Genomic DNA, 21,212 nt, shown 5'->3' on the forward strand with positions numbered 1-21,212 from the left:
GCACCCTTCATTACGGGAGCGCCACCCTTGTAATGAGGCCCATGTCACTAGTATCCAAAAACGACACCAGAAAACTACGCTTGTCCAATTTTTACTGTAACAAATGTTTTTATATTCACAGTTGATGGAGAAATCAAGGCATTGCCCTAGCCGACACGTGTTTGGACCAAATTTGGTCTTTCTCAAGGCTATTCAATGGCAAGTATGTACTTGTTACAAGTTCATCCCTTGAGCTGACAAATCTAAATATATTCAAATTAAATCCTAAAAGTAAATTATACCCAAAAAGATTTTCCTCAACAAATAATATAATTTAAAAAATGTTTTCCTTCCAATCAGTTACCAAAGAATGGAATGAAAGAAAGACAAATAATGATCAGTCTTATACATTATAAAAGATTAACAAATGATTGGGAATAACAATTGTTACCATGACTTCCTTATATGTTCCACTTTTACCCCTCGTGGTTCTCCCTGTTAATAGCTGTGATATATTATATATAATTGTTGTTGTATTCACCTCAGGATAGAATAGCCTGAGTGTCATTAGTGCAAAAAGGTCCATTCAGATTTACGCTCCGTTCCATAACTCATTCTATGGCTTACATGTCAGCAGTTTCACTAAGTATGAGCTTTGATGGTGAGTAATATTATTAATAGCCACTCATCTACTAATCATGTTCTAATAAGTATGTCCACTCTTATGTACAAGTAAATGTAGTTCCGTGTTGCAAATAAAAAATCTCCACGAATAAAATAAAGTGTCTAATAGAACCATTGTGTTCCAATGCAAGTTCCCCCTGAAATGTCTAAGGTGTTTATATCTAGCTCACCAAAAATGTCCTTAAATCAGGATGTCCTCTCAGGATCATCCTCACCACATTCGGCGTCCTCTGTGTGTTTCTACACCGGGCAACATTTTGTTGACGTTTATAAATAATAGGGTGACAGTACACACAATCCCCTATGAGGACACTGCACTATTCTCTATTAAAGTATCTGACTCCTGACTAAGGCGTGTGCATTCCAGGCACTGGATCCACTTGTCTCAGAGTTTTACAACTCTCAATTGCTCTATTGCTTACTGCTATGTATAATATTGAATTTTTAGGCATTCAAGAATTATATATGTGTACCACATATCAAAACCATTGTAAAACATTAAACAAAATGTATATGCGTGAATTTGTTTAAAATAAACACTTTTAACTAAATGAAAATGTGTGTGCATTCCCAATCATTGGAATTCTGTATTACTCTACTTGATTACAGTGAGTCACTGCTCACAGGCGGTTCTTGAACTCACAACAGTGTGTAATAATCAATGACGATCATTTTCCAAAGATAAGGACAGCTTACGCAGTGGTTTATATATTTTTTGTATAAAAGACTAATCTTTCTTTGTCTTTCTCTCCATCCTTCCTTTGGTAACTGATTGGAATTAACATTTTCTTTTGTCATTATAGTGTTATTTGTTGGGGAAAATCTTTTGGTGTATCATTTATTTTTAGGATTTAATTTGAATATATTAAGACTTGTCAACTCGAGGGATGAATTTGTAACAAGTTGATACTTGCCGTTGAATAGCTTTGAGAAAGACTAAAGTTGGTTAAAACATGTGTCGGCTAGAGTAAGCCCTTGCTTTCTCCATCATGTGTGAATATTAAAAAAACATTTTACAGTAGAAATTGGACAAGCGCAGTTTTCTGGTGTATTTTTGGGATATTGATAACTTTGTATGAGGTAAGGGCAATACCTATACACACACACACACACACACACACACACACACACACACCAGGGTCTGCAGCTGTCCCTACTGGACACTGAGTGGTAACATTTCAAATTAGACCAGCCTAAGTGCACATTATACCTGGACTGCCACACTATTTTAAGTCACTAGTAGCTTCACCTGAAATTGGGAAAGGTCCAAATTCTCTCCTGGAGGGAAGGGACCTTCAGTAACACTTTGCGGTGCAACACGCATGTGTGAGTGAGCACACTGCATTTGTAGCACTGTATGGCATTGGAAATCCAGACAGCCCATCAGCAGAGACCAGGGAGGCAAGTCACAAACCGAAGTACAAAGAGCAGAAGCTACACCACACACTGCCGACTGCATTAATACTTTGCTATGCATTTCACCAGCAAACCAGTATGCAGCCTGAGTTTCTACATTTCTTGAACATCCCTGACCATGACGGAAAAGAAGGTTCTCATGTGTTCAAGGAGGAACTGTGTGGTATCTGCATGTAAAACATGTACTGGCGTTAGAGGTTATATATGGTGCCTCTAAGAAGCCTTAGTCGTTTCCAGAGTGAAGGCCTCTGCAGCTCTACTACCTGGTTGCTGCAATACCACCTCCTGCCCCGGCAGAGGACTGCTATGCAATTCCTGGATCTTATGTGGCAGCTAGGGATATTTAGAATTAAAACAATTATGGAAAGAAGGGTCCCTAAGAAACATTTTCAAAACTAAAAAGGATGCTGGAGCTATACAAACATTACAACGGTTTAATCATACACTTATCATAAGGCATAAAATATCCTCAACTGCACATTGAAACACATTGCAAGTGAACTCGAAGTTCTAAGATCTCATGATGGTTTTGCTCTTCTGGGCTGGCTGTATGACACATTTTCACTATTTGCGATTGATGAGGCAACCCATACATAGCATAAAAACTTATGCTAATTACATTTGGGAACAGGTACTTTGGTTCCCCCAGCAAACCCAGATAGTCATTTAAGATGTCGGATGCATGGCACCTTTTGACCACTGGAAAAGAAAGTTCAATGAAGTTTCATGTATACGTTAGGAAAAATCAGAATCTATTGTAGCCTCTTTAAGTGTTCCTACTCTTTTACAGTCCAGCAAACCAAAACAGACTCATGGTGATTGGAGGCTGTCACAAGAAAGCTAGGAAATGTGTATGGAGAATTGAAGATGCTTTGGTGGAAACTGTGGAGGAATATATGTCTTTGGGTATGCTTATTAATTCCTGCTTATCCAAATTGGCTTTACCTAAATCTATTATACCTAGAATTGTCCGAAAATATGCATAATTAAGTCATTTATATCTGCTAGAGGGGGATTTTCGACTAATTTTAATTTTTAACCCTGCATAAAACTAGTATGACACCTATTATCTTGTTCGACCTCAAGGCTTTTGGAGAAAAGGAGGGGCTCTGGCTCCATCAGATCGAGAGGAAAAATATGGAAATCTAATCTTGGATTACCTCAAAGTGTTCCAACCGAAGCAATCTGTTGTGAACTAGGACTTACCCCTTGTGAACTTGTGAACCTCTTAAATTACTCAATGGAGAAAGCTGTCTTGTTCATTATATTTGAAAATAATGGACCAGAGTAATATAAACTCTATTTAGATATTTTTCTCCTATGCTGAAGGAAATAATAAAGCCCTCTGGGGCAATTGTGGACTTTATTGAGGAAGTACCCAATTTCCACGATTTGATTGACTTCAAAGTGGAATTGCTTCTTAACTTGGGGGTTAGAATCAGACAAATGAAAGCTAAAGCACAATTCTGGGATAGAGGGATGTTGATGGAGAAATTATACTCTAAATATTTGATATACTCTAGGTAAGGGTTCCCTTTCCCAGGCCTCTTCTCCTATATTGTTAAAACCCAATGTGTTTCTTTAAGGAAGTTGATCATGCGGCTAAGATTTAATCTGCTAGACACCTATGAAAATATAGGGGAATGGTCAAAAATACTGTATGACTGTCAGAGGTGCAGGCTGTGAAATACTGAGGTGGAGACCATCAGGTATGTCCTTTGTTGTGTGATAGATATTCTAAGGGATATCTAATGTTTGTTAATGATCTTAGGTCTATTAGCTCAGACCAATTCTGGAGTGGTATTTATTCTGGTGATTCATTAATAATGACGGCTGTAGCACACTTTGTATTGAAAGAATTTGAAAAACCAGTATGAGGGATGTTTTAAATTATAATATTGCAATTTGCTGGATTTTATCCGTTAATTGTATTATTTATGTTTGACAGATGTTCTTTGATATTATACCTCTTTTTAATGAAACTGTAGGTATGTATTGAGATGAGATTGGTACAATTTGTATTTGTAAAGGTTTGTGATATAACTAAATAAATACATTTTAAAAAACAGACTTTCCCCAGGTACCACATTAGTTAAGAGAAAGGAGATGGGATAGTGTTACAAAAATCAAAACCCAGACATATCAATCTAAAAAAAATTGTCAATGATCCCAATAACTGCAAAATGCCCAGGGCCACTTCTCCAGATAACTCGATGTATTTCTGGCTTCCATCATCTTATTAAAGACTCCTGCTTCTAATGAAAAGTTCCAATATCTTTCAGACTTGAGGCTTAATCTAACACTGCTTCCAATCACAATTGATCCGCAAATTGTACCATCAATGTCTTTCACTTATTTTCTGTTATGGCAGCAGTACTTCACTCTCAGTCAGCAATGTTCAGAAATCGCTTGGATAACGTTAGTTATAATTTTTGTATCAAACAAATCAATACAAAGTAGGTTTGAGTTGCCTTTTTAAAATGTTGTTTACATTTAAAAAGAACAAAAATGAATGGGTTGGAAACAATGTTACTATGAAACCTCCTCCCTTCTGTTTCATTCCAAAGAATGCAGCACATGCAAGTGTATGGAATCACACTAGAAGTTTTCAAAAGTTTCATATTTGGATAGAATTTAAGTTTCTGTATTTTACATTCTGAACATCATGTTAAAGACAACACACCCAAGCAAACATAATTTGCATTATCACGGAAGCAAGATCCTGTTCTTGCATAATAATATTGTTGAACAGACGTAATGCAATCACTGCTGTCGCTACTGAAAGTAGACGACAGGCGTCATACAAAGGGTGAACAAATAAACAAACAGTTCAGTAGTGCATATCTACATGGGAACAAACAGTTGACAGTGGTAATATTGTGTATTGGTGAAAAAAGCGCCTACACCAGGTGTTTCATCCTTATAACCGGGCTAGGTGAGCCATTTCTTCCTAGGGCCTTCATCAGGACGAAGGGAAGACAGTGTGGTCAGGATGTTCAGGAAGTGAACATTTTAGAGTCCATTTCAGGTTTTTGTACTCAAAGACTTTCTTCTGTAGGGTTAAAAGACATGCCACACAATGGCCACATTTGTAGTGTCCCACTATAGCCAGTAGATTCCATAGTGTATTTTCAATCGGTCGTGTCGGTTCCACATAGGTATGGACAAGGGTGTCCCTTAGATTCTTGTTCTTTTTGTATGCAAAACAGGGGACTTTGCTGAGTGTCCCTTCTTGTTTGACTAGATGCCAGTTTTTCTGGACCACTTTTTGGATAACGTCAGTCAAAGGGCTGAATGTGGTGACACAGATCAATCTGTCTAATTCTTTTTTAGGTTTAGTCTCGAGGCAGATTTCCCTGGGGGTGTATATGACTCTCTTCTTGGCATCCCTTATGGCTTTGCGGGGGTATCCTCTTTCTGTAAATCTTTCGTGTAGATCTTCTGCATGTTTTTTGAACTTGTCGACCTCGGTACAGTTCCTTCGAATTCTCAAAAATTGTACAGATGGTAAGTTGTATTTTAGACCGTGTGGGTGATAGCTGTGAAAGTGAAGTAAGCTGTTCCGATCTGTTGGCTTGCGGAATAGTTCCATTTTGAGTTGGTCTCCAGTTCTGTATATGTGTAAATCTAGAAAATCGATCTGGTGGTGGTCCCACTCTATGGTGAACTTGATGAATTGGTTGCGCTGGTTGATCCAGTGGTGGAAGTCCAGAAGGGTAGCTGATGTGCCATTCCAGATCAGGATCACGTCATCGATGTAACGTTTCCAAAGGGTAATGTGGCAGAGAAAGGGATTTTCCACACAGTAGATGTTGTCCTTTTCGTACTGTGCCATATAGAGGTTAGCAATGTCGGGGGCAAAGGTAGCCCCCGACATTGCTAACCTCACAGCACATGCTGTTGAGGAAGGCTGGATCTGCGAGGATGAACAACGTTTCCTCAACAAAACACATCCCCGGACCCCAGCTTTTTACATCTTACCCAAGATCCACAAGAATGCCACTCAGCCCCCTGGTAGACCCATCGTGTCCGCCTGTGATTCCCTTCTAGAACCATTGTCCCTGTACACTGATTTTTTCCTCAAACCTTTCGTCATCAAGATGCCTTCCTACTTAAGGATACTACCAGTACCATCAACCTACTTAATCATGTCCATCTACAGCATAATAGCCTCCTTGTCACCATGGATGTTGAAGCTCTTTACACCTCAGTCCACCAAGTTGAGGACCTAGAGGCCATCCGTCTGGTCCTAGACCAGAGAAACGACATCACCACGACTCCAACCAATTTCATCTTGGAGTGTACTAGGCTAGCGATTTTGGAAAATCACTTTCTCTTCCACAAGCAGATATATAAACGGATACAAGGAATCACCACGGGGGCTACCTTTGCCCCCGACATTGCTAACCTCTATATGGCACAGCACGAAAAGGACAACATCTACTGTGTGGAAAATCCCTTTCTCTGCCACATTGCCCTTTGGAAACGTTACATCGATGACGTGATCCTGATCTGGAATGGCACATCAGCCACCCTTCTGGACTTCCACCACTGGATCAACCAGCGCAACCAATTCATCAAGTTCACCATACAGTGGGACCACCACCAGATCGATTTTCTAGATTTACACATATACAGAACTGGAGACCAACTCAAAACGGAACTATTCCACAAGCCAACAGATCGGAACAGCTTACTTCACTTTCACAGCTATCACCCACACGGTCTAAAATACAACTTACCATATGGACAATTTTTGAGAATTCGAAGGAACTGTACCGAGGTCGATAAGTTCAAAAAACATGCAGAAGATCTACACAAAAGATTTACAGAAAGAGGATACCCCCGCAAAGCCATAAGGGATGCCAAGAAGAGAGCCACATACACCCCCAGGGAAATCTGCTTCGAGACTAAACCTAAAAAAGAATTAGACAGATTGATCTGTGTCACCACATTCAGCCCTTTGAGTGACGTTATCCAAAAAGTGGTCAAGAAAAACTGGCATCTAGTCAAACAAGAAGGGACGCTCAGCAAAGTCCCCTGTTTTGCATACAAAAAGAACAAGAATCTAAGGGACACCCTTGTCCATACCTATGTGGAACCGACACGACCGATTGAAAATACACTATGGAATCTACCGGCTATAGTGGGACACTACAAATGTGGCCATTGTGTGGCATGTCCTTTAACCCTACAGAAGAAAGTCTTTGAGTGCAAGAACCTGAAATGGACTCTAAAAACACACACGAATTGTAACTTGAAAGGAGTCATTTACATCATCGAGTGCCCATGCTGCCTCTTATATGTGGGCAAGACTATCCGCCCCATAAAAATGCGTATCTCTGAACATCTCTCCTGTATCTGGAACAATGTTCCAGACAAACCACTTGTGGACCATTTCTGCCTTTTTAAACATAAGGACGTGGACCTTAGATGGTTAATTATCCAAAGAACCAACTGTTAGAGGGGGAGACCTAAATAGAGCCCTCACAAAGCTTGAGCAACGGTGGGTGCACAGACTAGACACGGTCAAAACAGGTCTGAACATTTCCGTTGAATGGAAATCTTTTATGTAGGATGCACATTTTGGTCACGCTGACATTCATGACACCATGCTGCATACAACTCCGTATTGTGTCTATTGTATAGATCCAGACACCTCCATGAGTCCCTATGTAACAAGCCAAACTTTGTGTTCCAGACTGTTTTTCTGTATGACTTATACGAACAGGACTAGGCTCTCAGGTGTTTGTTCCAAATGTTGCTCTATGAACTATCATGTTTTTCCATGCAATTGATTCATCATGGCACTGTGTATTCAAACAATGGTACATATGAATGTTGGCCTTGATAGACTGATACATATTAACATGTTAAATGGTCTTGTTACATGCATTATACTGTGACATGTTGTTGATGCCGAATCAGTACCTCGGTGCCCTATATAGGAGGCCATAGTCATACCATAAACCCTCAGGACGGTTACCAGGAACATTGCCATTTCGTCCCTTTGAGGATTTTTGCACCGTTTGAGTTTCATGCCCATCTAACGAAACTTGGTCATCTTAGTGAAGTGATGTGACCAACACACCTAAGGCTTGCTGGCCCCTCACCTGTCCTACAGACATAGACTTGGTGACACGATCGGGTTGCCATGGCAACATCCACAAACATGCTAATTTTAATTCACCTAATTTCCGTGGAAGCCACAACATTAAGCCTTTTTTAATAATGCGTGCCGAAAACGCTGTTTGTCGCTTACATTCGGGTTATTCAGCGCTACAATTTTCTTCCCATTCTAAGATGGCGCGCGCTATATCAGTACGCAGCGCCTAGCAACGGCGTCTTCGCCGCATGCTTGTGTTTTTCAGACACAGACGGACATGGCAGAGGCTGCTACAGTGAGATCTCCTCTATCGGCAGAGCCGCATAAGCACTTTCCGCGTGCCTGTCTACCGTGGACCGCATTACAGCTGCGATCGGCGCTCGCAGACACAGGTAAAAAGCAAACGCTCATGTTACACATAGCAGTCCGTGCGATTAGCCCGCATGCCTTTACGAGAGTTGTGATATCCTCTCCTTTTATGACCATATTCCAGATCTGTTCCCTGAACTCCATCAGATGGACATATTTCGGGCTTGAATTGATGCCACTATGAGACATCGCCCGCTCTGGGTAAGCACGTTTATACGGCTTTATAAAAACTGAGTGCATATAATATCATTAAGCCCTCACATTCAATGTGACCATAGCTATATCTGTTTTGTCTTTGCTTTTAGCAATATATGTGAAGATATAGCTGCCACATTACGTTGATTTTGGACACACAGCTACCATTAATAGGTAAGATCCACAGAGCAGTCAAGTGGACCCATTTTTTTAGTCTTGAGCTTTACAATACCAGATTAAGTTATATGGTATTGTCCATTTTCCCATTAGGTTACCCACGTCACCTCCACCTGTGGTCTGACTCTTGTCCCCACAGGTAAGCAATGTCTTTCCACTTATTTGACAGACATTTAGTGATTTATATCACTCTCCAAAGCCAATTTGTATTGAGCCTCCCCTTATCAATGTCCTCCATTCCTGTTTCAACACTTCCTGAACATCCTGACCACACTGTCTTCCCTTCGTCCTGATGAAGGCCCTAGGAAGAAATGGCTCACCTAGCCCAGTTATAGGGCTGAAACACCTGGTGTAGACGCTTTTTTCACCAATATTACCACTGTCAACTGTTTGTTCCCATGTAGATATGCCCTACTGACCTGTTTGTTTATTTGTTCACCCTTTGTATGACGCCTGTCGTCTACTTTCAGTAGCGACAGCAGTGATTGCATTACGTCTGTTCAACAATATTATTATGCAAGAACAGGATCTTGCTTCCATTTTGTTCTAATAATGCAAATTATGTTTGCTTGTGTGTGTTGTCTTTAACATGATGTTCATTATGTAAAATACAGAAACTTAAATTCTATCCAAATATACAACTTTTGGAAACTTCTAGTGTGATTCTATACACTTGGATGTGCTGCTTTCTTTGGAATGAAACAGAAGGGAGGAGGTTTCATAGTAAGATTTTTTCCAATCCATTCATTTTTGTTCTAGTAACTTAAGCCTTCCTGGGCAGAATAGGGTTGCACCCACCAGGAGCCCTTTTGATATAATTGAAAAAGAACAGACTTCATATGACTGTTTTGTTACATTAACAGGATGGCTGTTACCTGCAACCTCCGCATGGCTTCCGAGTTTTGGTCGGCCTTCACTTTGCAAGCCACTAGTAACTGTGCTGTGGATGCAGCCACTTGTTTGGCAGAGGAGATGAGTTTTTCTTCGCTGGCATGGCCCTGAACCGAGGCATTTGCAGCTTCACAGAGACTGCTTGTTGCAGCTGCCACCATTCTAGCCTGAACGCCGTGAAAACGTTAATTACTGGATGATGTTCTTATTTTATTTTTGAAGAGAAAATCATAAAAATGGTAAATACTTACAGCAGAAATAAGTCCCTGAGACCACTGGCCATCGTCAGCTGCATTTGCGGGTATTGCGCCAACCTAGAAAGACATTTTAGAAGAGCAAGTAAAAAGAGAGTGTTTTGTGTAATTTTATAATGAAAGTCAGCAATTAAAATTTAGAGCTTCTATCATACATACATTTTTGACGATTTTCTTTCAGGTGACTTTGCACATAAATTGATTTCATCTGCACTTTGTCACTAGGGGGGCAGAATTACCTGGACAAAAATACCAATATAGGTATATTTGCTTCACTTTAGGTTGTAGCAATGTGAAGGATTGATAGAAATGAGGTGCAAAACAAACCTTGCAATAGTCCAAGTAGACCATCTTGAAAGAAAATAAATATATATGGAATTGTATTGGTCTCAAACAATTCATAACATCATGATTTAGCTGTGGTTTATATTACACATCTGAAAATAGGGTTTCCGAGGATAAAGTAAACATAATTACAACGGTAGGCTCATTATAGGTGCCTTTCAATGCCTAGACTGGCTTTCTTTAGTGACATTCCTAAATTCTATCCCTTGTATTTGCTTTACCCCAGGCATCGAGGTTCAGGGTGAGAGAAACTCCAAATGATGTATGGGAACATGAACTAAAACATACATTGGAAAACTATTGTTAACAGTGTCAGGGTGGGGCCATACCTGGTATGTTAATCATGCTTCTGTGACTATTGGTGAGCGGTCTCCTAGTGCCACAACCACTGTCACTGTAATAGCTCAGATTCATTTCAAGCCTAATCAGATGGATAGCGGGGTGTTTGTAGTTTCTTTCTGAAAGCAAAGTGGTCTTCAGTATCTTTCAGTTTTTCCTGTAGTGTGGGCCATAGATAAACTGCTTGATGAGGAGCAAATCCTGTCCCCCCCATCATTCTGGCTATGTTAAAGCTAGGTACAGCTAACAGTTTTGCATTATTAGAGGGTAAGATATACAATTGTCTGTGGAACCTAGGTTGTTCTCAAACTTGGAGCCTTGCTATTAAAAAGCATAATGTGCTAAGCACGACCATTCTTACTTTCAACATAGACCTTACAGCCTAATTATGCCCTCTCTGTAAACGGCATAGCAGGTACTTAGGGATTCCTATGTATGCTCTATTTGCTTAAGAAATACAAGATATTACTCAAGCCAGTGTTAACATTACCTTACAGTTATAGTTCAAATAAGGAAAGATATATCTGCACATTTTTATATGGATGAAACATTTCTTTGCAATTGATGTGATTTATGGTGCGAGGAAGGATGTTTTCTAGACAGCTTCCTAACGAGCAGATGTATCGAATGTGAAATCACACTACATTTTTGGAGTGATCATTACATGGTAGTCTGCTCGTTAACTGGCCGACTGGAAGGGGTCGAGAAAAATATGAAGCGGAAATTGGGGTTAATCCGACTTTGAATAGAATTAAATGGAATCAACATAAGATTAAAAAGGTGAATAAAGAAATCAAGGGTGTCATTGGTAACCCTTATCATGACTGGAAATTGATTACGTTGACCCATGCAAATTTTGACAATTTCTTGGAGGTCACCATTAAGCCAATATTTGAAAAACGGAATACCAACAAAATGAAACCACTGCTTAATAAAAAAGACTCACAGGTATGACAAGGAGTTGGCAGGAAAAAAGAAGGACATGAGGTCATTGATCAGACAACTCCATAAACATTATGGGCATAAAAACGAATGTCTGGAGCTAATTAAAAAGGTGAAGTCAAAATATAAAAACTGGGTAAAAAACGATTATGCCATCATGACTCAGGCAGATGCAGAAGAGATGTTGATTTACCTCCAAAAGAAATATTTAAGATCTTTCTGGGCTTTGATGAATAATAAGAATAGAGGTGCTGGTGAAAATATCATCAGTGCTGTCTCATAAGCAGATTGGGTTATGCATTTTAGAACCATTTATGGCTCAGATGATCAGCTTGAATTAGCAAAGGATACTCGTGACACACATACTGGGGTCGAGGAAGGACTTAAGGGTGCAATCACATATGACACAAGAGACATCATGGATGTGATAAAGAGAGCCAGCAACTCAAGAGCTCCAGGCCCAAACAAAACATCGAACAGACTGTTCAAGGGAGCAATGTGTGAATGGGCAAGGATCTGAAAAATCCTTTTTGACGTCCTTTTACAATCAGCAACTTTTCCACTAACATGTAGGACGGCGTATGTCACCACAATTTTCAAAAGGGAAGTCGAACTGCTGCCAAAAACTACCGCCTTATCAGCATTTTAGATGCTGGTAGTAACATTTTTGCTGGTCTCATCTTGAAACATCTAGAGGATTGGGTTTGAAGCAAAAATGTGTTATCCCCATTTCAGACCGGTTTTCGAAAACATCATGGTACTAATTTGAATGGGTTGGAGCTGAGTTGCTTGCAGGGTCTTGTCAAAAAGGGAAAATATGAGGTAGTCCATGTAGCAACCTTAGATCTCTCCAATGCCTTCAACACTGTTTCTAGAACAAAAACTCTGGGCAAAGTTAAGAAAATGGGGCATACCGAAGGGCTGTTAAAACTACTAATGAAATTGCATGAAGACACTACCGTTCAAGTCAGACTAAACATGGAAGGCAAGCTGTCAGAAAAAATTGCCACTGCTAATGGTCTGAGACAGGGGTGCATTCTTGCCTCCTGCCTTTTCAATTTGTTTGTCGCAGACGTGGGTCCCACATTGGAGAAGGCTTCCTTTGTACCACCGAAAATAGGCAGCCTATCCATAACTTGGCTGGCGTATGCGAATGATTTTGTGTTATTATACTGCACTCAAACTGGGCTATGCCGTTAATTGGCCGCTTTTGAGGGATTTGCGAGAGAGAACAATCTCATAATCAATGCGAGAAAAAAAACAAGTAATGTCACTAATAAAGAGAGGGCGCAGGACTAGGTTGTGCTGTAGTGTAAACAGGGTCATTCTAGATAGAGTAAAGACAATCACATATCTTGGCTTCCCGTTCACAAGCTCTCCAAACAGAACATTTCTCAGAACCCACTTGAGATAAAAGCGGAACAATACACATGTCAATTGAAGATAATTAAATCCCGGTATTGTACATTTTCAATTATCCCACTCATTAGCTTCTTTGAAGGTAAAATAACCCCGAAAATATTATATGGAATTGAGCTGATGGAGGAGAGGGTTCTGGATTCTTTAGCCCTCATTGAGGGAGTTCTCTGGCGTAAGATCTTGGGGGTTCCTAACTCTGTTCCTATGACTGCTATTAGATTTGAACTGGGAATGAACTCTTTAAAGACAAAAGCCCATTGGCGACTGCTATTACTGTACTCCAAATTTCTTTGTCCACCTAATAAGACATTATATAAACCATAGCTGAGATCTACTAGAACTGTGGATAGAAGACCTAATTTGCAATCCAGAACGGGTTAAAAAAAAGAATCTTTGATCAAGACTGGTGCGCAAACATGGAAATTATGCATGGATACACAAGTTTATCACATCTAAAGTATGACCACAGAAGTAGGGGGACTCCAGTCACATATCTGGTTACATATCCTGGCCCTAGGTTTCAGAATGAGTACATGCGGTTTCGGTGGAGCTTACTATATTCTAAGGAGGTTTTGATTAGGCAGAAGAGGATTGTGACAACAGACCTTGAATGTAGATTTGGCAAGGAGATGGACAAAGTGGAAACTCTGAAGCATTTATTGACAGAATGCTACAGTTTAAGAAAAATAAGGTATTGTCACTTTCAAAAATAGTTTGACTCATTTGTGTGTGTAGATCAAGGATCCTTTTGGAATAAATGCACACAGGTTACTCAGTAATGAGATTTGTTTGATAGCTTGAGACTAATCGAGTAACAGCTAGCTGAGTAAGTTGGATTAACAATGAACATTTACTTTTTGAATATGCCAGGAGATGTATATTGTTTACAAATGTATTCATTCTTTGTAATGTGTATGTTGACCAAGAAACCATCATATTTCAATGTGTATTTAATGGAAAATGTTTGTGTTTCTTATTTTATTTCTTAATTTGTATTTTTTGGTTCTTTTTGAATTTTAAAATTATTAATACTTATGTTAAATAATGGTTTTGTTAAGGTTGAACTTTTTTAACCAATAAACAAAAAAACAAAAAAAGAATCTATAGTCATTCCTACAGGTTTAACCATAGTTACCTGGGTCAGACATGTCCTCAGCTGATGGGGCCAGATTTCATACACTGCCCCGGCCAGCTGGATTTGTGTTTTTATAGACTTCTGTCCCAGCATTAGGGTTTAGACTGAAGATTAGCTGAGGGTCAGTGGGCCTCATTACAAGGTAGGAGGTAGCCATGGTGCTATTAGCACCATAGCTACCCCCTTACCGCATTCTGGGTCCGGGTTCTCGAAATAGGTACTTACCGGGTCATTCCAACCTTGGAAGACCCGGTAAATCCCCATTCCGAGAACCATTCCCATTCCCATTTGAGCCCCCATAGGGTTCAATGGGAATGGGAATGGAGCTAATAACGGACCCGCTAATAGCAGGCCCGTTATTAGCTCCCTGGTCCCTTAGCGGCTCCCGCTAAGGGACCTCGGAATAGGGAGGTAAGGGATTACCGGCACCGGCACCCTTACCGGTGCCGGTAATCCCTTACCTCTACCTCGTAATGAGGCCCAGTGTAATTTAACACCTTAATTCATGGGAGGAATCTGAGGGCATCCTAACTTCTTTCTGCCATATATCCTCCTCCTAGGTGGCCAGGGATAGGCCATCGCTCTTCGATCCTGAACTGGGGGTGGATATGCGAGGGAGGATCACTTGAGTGGAGGAGACTTGGGTTGAGGCACCCTAAGGTGAGACATGGTATCCCCCCTAGGTTATTATCAAGCCTTTAAATGTAATCCCCCAAAGACATTCCCTAATAGACACCAGTTTGATACTGGGACGAGGAAGAGACCAACTAGAAAAACACATCCTTTGCTTATTAAACACACACACATACAAACAACAGTTACATACTGGGACAAGGAGACCCCCAGCAAGAGCAATGCAAGACTCTCCATTCAGCACTGAGTGGTTGAGTTTGTTTCTGACCAATCAACCTGGTGGGTGTATTAAAAGCAGGAAGTACAGCGATATGGAGTCAGCTGTAGAAGCAGGTCTACGGACTGCTGGATGAGAGCAGACATCTCTCGGAAGGCGGCGTGGTAGATGGAGTGCTTGAGACACCCTGGAAGATGCAGAGCAAATGCAGCCAGAAGCAAGGCGGAAGGAAGCTGGAGGCTGGTGGCGGACTGCTGAAAGGGAATCGGTGTGATCAGGCAAAGCTGCTGTGTAAAGTCCGAGCTACGAGAGAAGCATCAGCAGTGTCAGTACAGCCACGAAGAGCCGCTGGGGAGACAGACAATGCTGTAAACTCCGACCGGTGAGTGAACCAAGGAAGGGGGACACTGGGGAGGCAGGCGAGCATGCAAAAACTGTAATGAATGCCAACTCGAATGAAACTCAGCATCTTTTGAATACCGATCCAAATGGAAATCAAAGTAAGCCTCTTTGGATACCGATCTGCGTGAAAGCAAGTTTCTGGTGGACTTCAAGTGGCTGGTAATTGGTCTTGTGGGTGAATCTCTACCAGTCTTTTTTCAGAGGCTGATCTGCTACTTGCACTTACTACAAAAATGCCAGTCCAGCACGGTGTGGACTGCAAGTGGCTGGAAATTGGTCTTGTGGGTGAATCTCTCTACCAGTCTTTTTTCAGTGGCTGATCTGGAGGGTGGAGCCCAACGTTCCCTGCTACTTGCACTAACTACAAAAATGTCAGTCCACCGTGCATGCAAGTGTCATGACCCCCAGCAGAATACATGACATACTCTCATACAACAGTGGGGGGAGGCGTAAGGTAGGGACACTAAAGGTCTCTGGCTGGCATAGGCATCTATTCACAAACACTGGCAGCCTGCACCAAGATGGCCACCAGGTTAAGACTCAGTACAGAACTCAAGATGGCCCCCAAGCCTCAAGTATCCTTGGTGGTCTAGTGGTACAGAGTACAGCCCAGGGCTATAAAGCCACACCCTGTGCTTAGCGTTTTTTCCAGCTGACTTCCAAGCGGTGTAACTCTTGCCGCTCAGCCCGATTCACGTGCAAAAGGATTTCTGGATTCCGGCTTCTCGCCGGCCCCTCTGCTTACCTGATTCCATGATCAAGAGGGTTTCGGCAGTCTAATTGCTCTTCGGACTCCTTGCTGACTTACATACTTACCCGTACTTCAGTTAAGAATGGAACGCTCCCTTGATCTTGCACCGCAGCGTTTCTCCGCTACTGGAACAAGATAAAACCACAGTAAGCTTTCAATACTCAAAACCACGTGCTCTCCGAGCCCCCCCTTTAAAATCTGCTCACCTGTGGTTGTGATTCTGTAAATTCCTGCACTTCATCCGCTAGTGCTCCAGTGACTTGCAGCATAGCAGCTGGCAGCAAGACATAGCATCACGGCACCTGCAGAGAAAAACACAAAAAAGAGACAAGAACGTTATTAGTGCATAAAAATGCGCACTGTGCAGCATCTTCCCAAAGGACTTGGGGAACGCAGCTGCAGAGCAGAAAAGGACATTTGCACCGCAATAACAACACTTACCTGTGAAGAGCAACACTTGTGCCGCAGCTGGACTGGGCCACCAATCGCCAGTGACGGAACTGGACCAGATGCTTACCAGGCACTTTGGATGCACAACTTTAGTATAAAGGTGAGCCAGGCTCCTCGTCTTGCCAGCCAGCAAACATTGGGGTGCAGGGGAGAGGTTGGGGGGAGAGCAAGAAGGCAGACACCAATGCCCTTCACTTGTTTGTCCATATGTTCATATCTAGACTGTCCACCATCATCCCTAGCAGTACTGAGGAATCTTACCAACCACTCCCAACTGCACTGAACCCTGGGCTGTAGCCTTTCAGTGGAACAGTGGGGAGGGAGTGGCTTAGACTGTGGATCCCATCTAAGAGGGCTACGCTTCCGGCGACCAAGACCAGGTGCTCCTGCAGGGCACCAGAAGTAAGCGTTACAGAACGCTAACCCCACATACATAAGCCCTGCCCGAGCGTCATGGAGTCAGAGGTAGACCAGTTAGCCGCCTTACTAGGGTAACTGCGGGCAGAGGTTAACGCTGCCTTCTCTGAAACTAATGCTATGAGGACAGAGTTACTGGTGAATCGGGAAAAGAAAAAGGAGCTAGCAAAGTGCTTAACTAGGACCCAAGCGGGTCAGGTTCCCTTACCAGGCCCGCCAGATGGCGCTGCAGAAGTGCCTGCTCAAATACAAGTCACCAACCCTGTTGCTGTCCCCTTAGCTCCCCCAGAACGGTTCTTTGGGAATACGAAGAGGTATGCCATTTTTATGAACCAGTGCAAGCTTCATTTTCTGTGTCGGCCAGTCGCATTCCCGACAGACCAAACTAAGGTTGCTTTCGTTTTATTGTATCTGGGAGGGCACGCAGCCAGCTGGTCAGTGCCGCTAGTTAATCGGGATGACCCAATTTTGTATAACTTCACAGGCTTTCAGCAAGAATTAGACAAGCTCTTGGCTTGCAGAACACAAGGGCATGCCTTAGATGGAGAGCTGCTGACCCTCCGACAGGGTTCTCAAGACCTTTTAGTGTACATCACCACCTTTAATCGGCTGGTAGCTGAAACAAATTGGCCAGAAGAAAAACAAACTACCCTGTTTTACCGAGGTCTCCGCACTGAACTTAAGGATGTTTTGGCACAAGTAGTTAATCCACTCGAGCGCTGCTCTGAATATATAGATTTAGTAGTACAGTTAGACCATCGGTTGCAAGAAAGAAGAACTGATTGGTCCCGTTTGGAAGGACGCCCCTTGTATATGCGCCCACGAGAGACTCCATCCCATCCCACGGAAAACCGTCTGGAACCTATGCAATTGGGTAGTGTTAGGGGACCTTTGACCAATGAAGAAAGGGAGAGGCGCAGACAACAACAACTCGGTTGTACTGTGGCAAAGTGGGACATTTCTTGAGAGATTGCCCAAGTAAATCACCCCGGAAGCCATTGGGAGTAATCAACGCCGGAACGGTGGAAACAAGTAAACCCTCGGAAAACTTCATGGCTTGGCAAGAGTAGATATTGCCTTGTTGAGGAAGGAGAAGGCATCAACGGTCTCACATCCTGTGACACTAGTAATCCTCCTCTGCCCTGAGCAGCCACAGAGGATGCATGCCCTTGAGGCATATATTGACTGTGGAGCAGTAGAAAATTACCTGGGCTTCACTGTAGCTCAGCGGATAGGGGTTCCCATGCAGAGAGGGAAAAGGTTGATAATATAGTCTCAGTCGATGGGACGCAACTGTCATCTTTACCAGTGACCCAGTGTATGGGGGAGGTTGTACTGTTGTGTCACGATGGCCATCGGGAACGCATAGTATATTATTTGATCAATGCACCCCAGTTCCAGCTCATATTAGGCATGCCCTGGTTGGAGTGTCACAATCCGATCATAAACTGGCAAACTCATACAATGGCCTTCTCTGCCAAATGCTTGCAGACCTGTTATCCACCCATACCCATTGTTGCCCACTCACCAATTACAGTGACACAGAACAAAGACCACAGAGTAGTGACCGGCATCACCGGACAGTTACCCACTAATATGAAGCATACTAAGATGTTATTCAGAAGGAACAGGCCAACACCTTGCCGCCGCACAGACCCTATGACTGTCAAATAGATTTGGTTCCAGGCACTATGCAGCTGTATTTACGCGCTCACAGAGAAGGATAATCAACACCTGCGCAGTTACCTTGACCAATACCTGACAAACGGATCTATATGACCTTCTAAGTCACCTGCCTCCTCGCCTCTCTTCTTCATCCACAAGAAAGAGGGAGACCTCAGGACCTGTATAGACTACAGAGGGCTCAACAAGATCACAATCAAGAACAAGTACCCTCTGCTGTTAATTCTGGTACTTCTAGACCAAGCAAAAAGGCGCAATATCTATACCAAACTCGACCTTAGTGGAGCATACCACTTAGTACATGTGAAAACTGGCGATGAGTGGAAGACAGCCTTCCGTACGATGTTTGGCCTGTTCGAGTACACTGTCATGCCCTTTGGCCTATGTAACTGTTAGGGAGAATTCTCTTATAAGGCTAATTTCCCAAACCTAGTGAGTCCTCCAGCAGCTTTGCTGGATTTTTGGGGCTTGTTTTTTCTCCTGCTAGGAGTGAGACTCTTTTTCTCCCACTCTTAGGAATGATTTGAGGTATGTCTTTGACTTGTTATGTGCTTATGGGCTATGGGGTTTCTTTTTACTCCATAGAGTACCATCTGTTTTTCTGTATGTGTGGTACACAGCACCCTCAGTGCAGTACCACAGGGGTGTCACAGTGACCCCCAAACATAGACTCCACACCCTGGGACTGACTACTGTCTCCCAGGGCATGTAAAGTCACCATTGGCTTTACTAGTCCAAAATTGTGAACAGAACCAGTACAAACCATCATATTGTGGAAGTACTGATAAAGGGTAATTCGATTGCCCCTGGGTCTGTTTTCGAGGGGGCACTGTCCCGTCCCCCCCCGTTGAGTTTCTGGCTGGTGGCAGTGGTTACCACGCGAAATATTCCACCGGAATATTCTCTATGGGATTTTCCCATTCATTTTAAACGCACCACTTTTTTGTGCAATGTTAAAGATACCGCCGGTTTATTTATTTAATATTAAATCACCGGTTGGGTCTTTTTAGCCGAACTCGATTCTAAAATGGCACTTCTGTCCGTCTCTGTAACTCTGACCAAGGTCGAGCCCTTTGTTCCACTATTTTGGCGGGCTTCTCCACAGAAGCCCTCCAAGTGGTGCCACTCTGTCTGGGTTCCACAGGAAGGGTGGAGGGGGGAATTGGCACCCTGGACTGCATTGCCTTAGCAACCCAAGTCGCACTCTACTCTGATTGGCCCGGTGGTGAGCCGCCCGGCTCACCACTTAGCATGTGTGATTGACAGCTAGGCTGATGAATGGGGGTTTTTCTGCATAAAAGCAGGGCCTTTGGGACTGGAACTTCAGAAGTCGCCACAGGACCTAAGAATCTGAAGAGGGACGAAGCTGAGCCATCTGCAACGATGACACCACCGGTGAAGCCCTGCTGCAGCTACCTGACCACTTTCCCGACGACAAGAGAAGATCTTCTGCTGGACGAGTCTTCTTCCTCTGAGCTGGTGGGACCAACCAGTTCACCCTTTTCGCCTTCCAAAGATGGCCCTTGGTCTAATCGCCCGTGGCAAGCACCCCGGCGGCCGGATAGCCAAGCTCACCATTTTTGACCGCGAATAAAAGGACCGCACCTTTTAATCGGGAACTCCGTGGCTGGTTTCATCCTTGTGCAGTGCAACGACTCCAAGTTTCCTCCTCGCCGAGATCGTCTCGTCCCCTGGTCGAAACAACAAACTGCAACCACTGCCAGGAACAACTGCCACCGCTGGAGCTTCCTTTCTCTTTAAGGTACTGTGTCCTGCCTGGCCTCCCGTTCTACAGATTGCGAAAGGTGACCCTTAAATCCTTGGCTTCTATACTGGGTTGGCTCCAGACCTCTAACTATATCTTTTGAATCACCCCAACCTCTTTTGAACACTCTGCAAAGACTTTCAGTGCACTTTAAACTGTGTGATCCTGGGCACATTTCGCTTGCTCCATTTAAAGTGGGCCTGGCCTATGAACTTTGGCTCTACAGCATAACCTGCCTTTCTCCCCTTGCTCTGAACTCTTAAAAGTGTTGGGAACTGTTTTATTTTATGCTCTGCCTTTTCTCTCCCTTTTTAACCTAAACTATTGGAGTGCCATCTAGGCTAAGCGCTCACTTCTGTCTTAACAAATAGTTGTGCTTTAACCCTGACTTGTCTGATAGTTATCAAGGGAGGCGTATATACTTACCTGACTGTGTTTTAGATTATTCTTCATTGAGAGTGCTAGTGTATTACCTAAAGTGTGTTTTAAATAAATAACTATATACTTTTTATAAAAAGCTCTGGTCAGTGTTTGTTTGCTCTACTGTGTTTTGGCCCTATTATGTATACTCTGCATACTGCCCTACTCTTCTTGAGAGAAGTCTGACTGCTCAGCCACAGCTACCAGGTAAATCTGGGTGGTG

At 42.7% G+C, this 21,212-nt stretch overlaps 1 protein-coding gene across 9 annotated transcripts in view; it reads right to left on the reverse strand.

Moving 5' to 3' along the window:
• TLN2 (talin 2) overlaps positions 1–21,212 on the reverse strand; it is a 7,472,684-nt gene that overhangs the window by 358,569 nt on the left and 7,092,903 nt on the right. For 8 of the 9 annotated variants that reach the window (XM_069624483.1, XM_069624482.1, XM_069624484.1 and 5 more), the window contains 2 exons: positions 10,069–10,131; positions 9,802–9,984 (listed from right to left, as the gene is read on the reverse strand). In XM_069624483.1, coding sequence (XP_069480584.1) covers positions 9,802–9,984; positions 10,069–10,131 — 246 coding nt within the window. The remainder of the gene's footprint in view (positions 1–9,801; positions 9,985–10,068; positions 10,132–21,212) is intronic. The other variant, XM_069624486.1, reaches the window with a different exon arrangement.

Source organism: Ambystoma mexicanum, chromosome 11, assembly GCF_040938575.1.
Source record: "Ambystoma mexicanum isolate Mex_15411 chromosome 11, UKY_AmexF1_1, whole genome shotgun sequence".
NCBI classification, from domain to species: Eukaryota; Metazoa; Chordata; class Amphibia; order Caudata; family Ambystomatidae; genus Ambystoma; species Ambystoma mexicanum.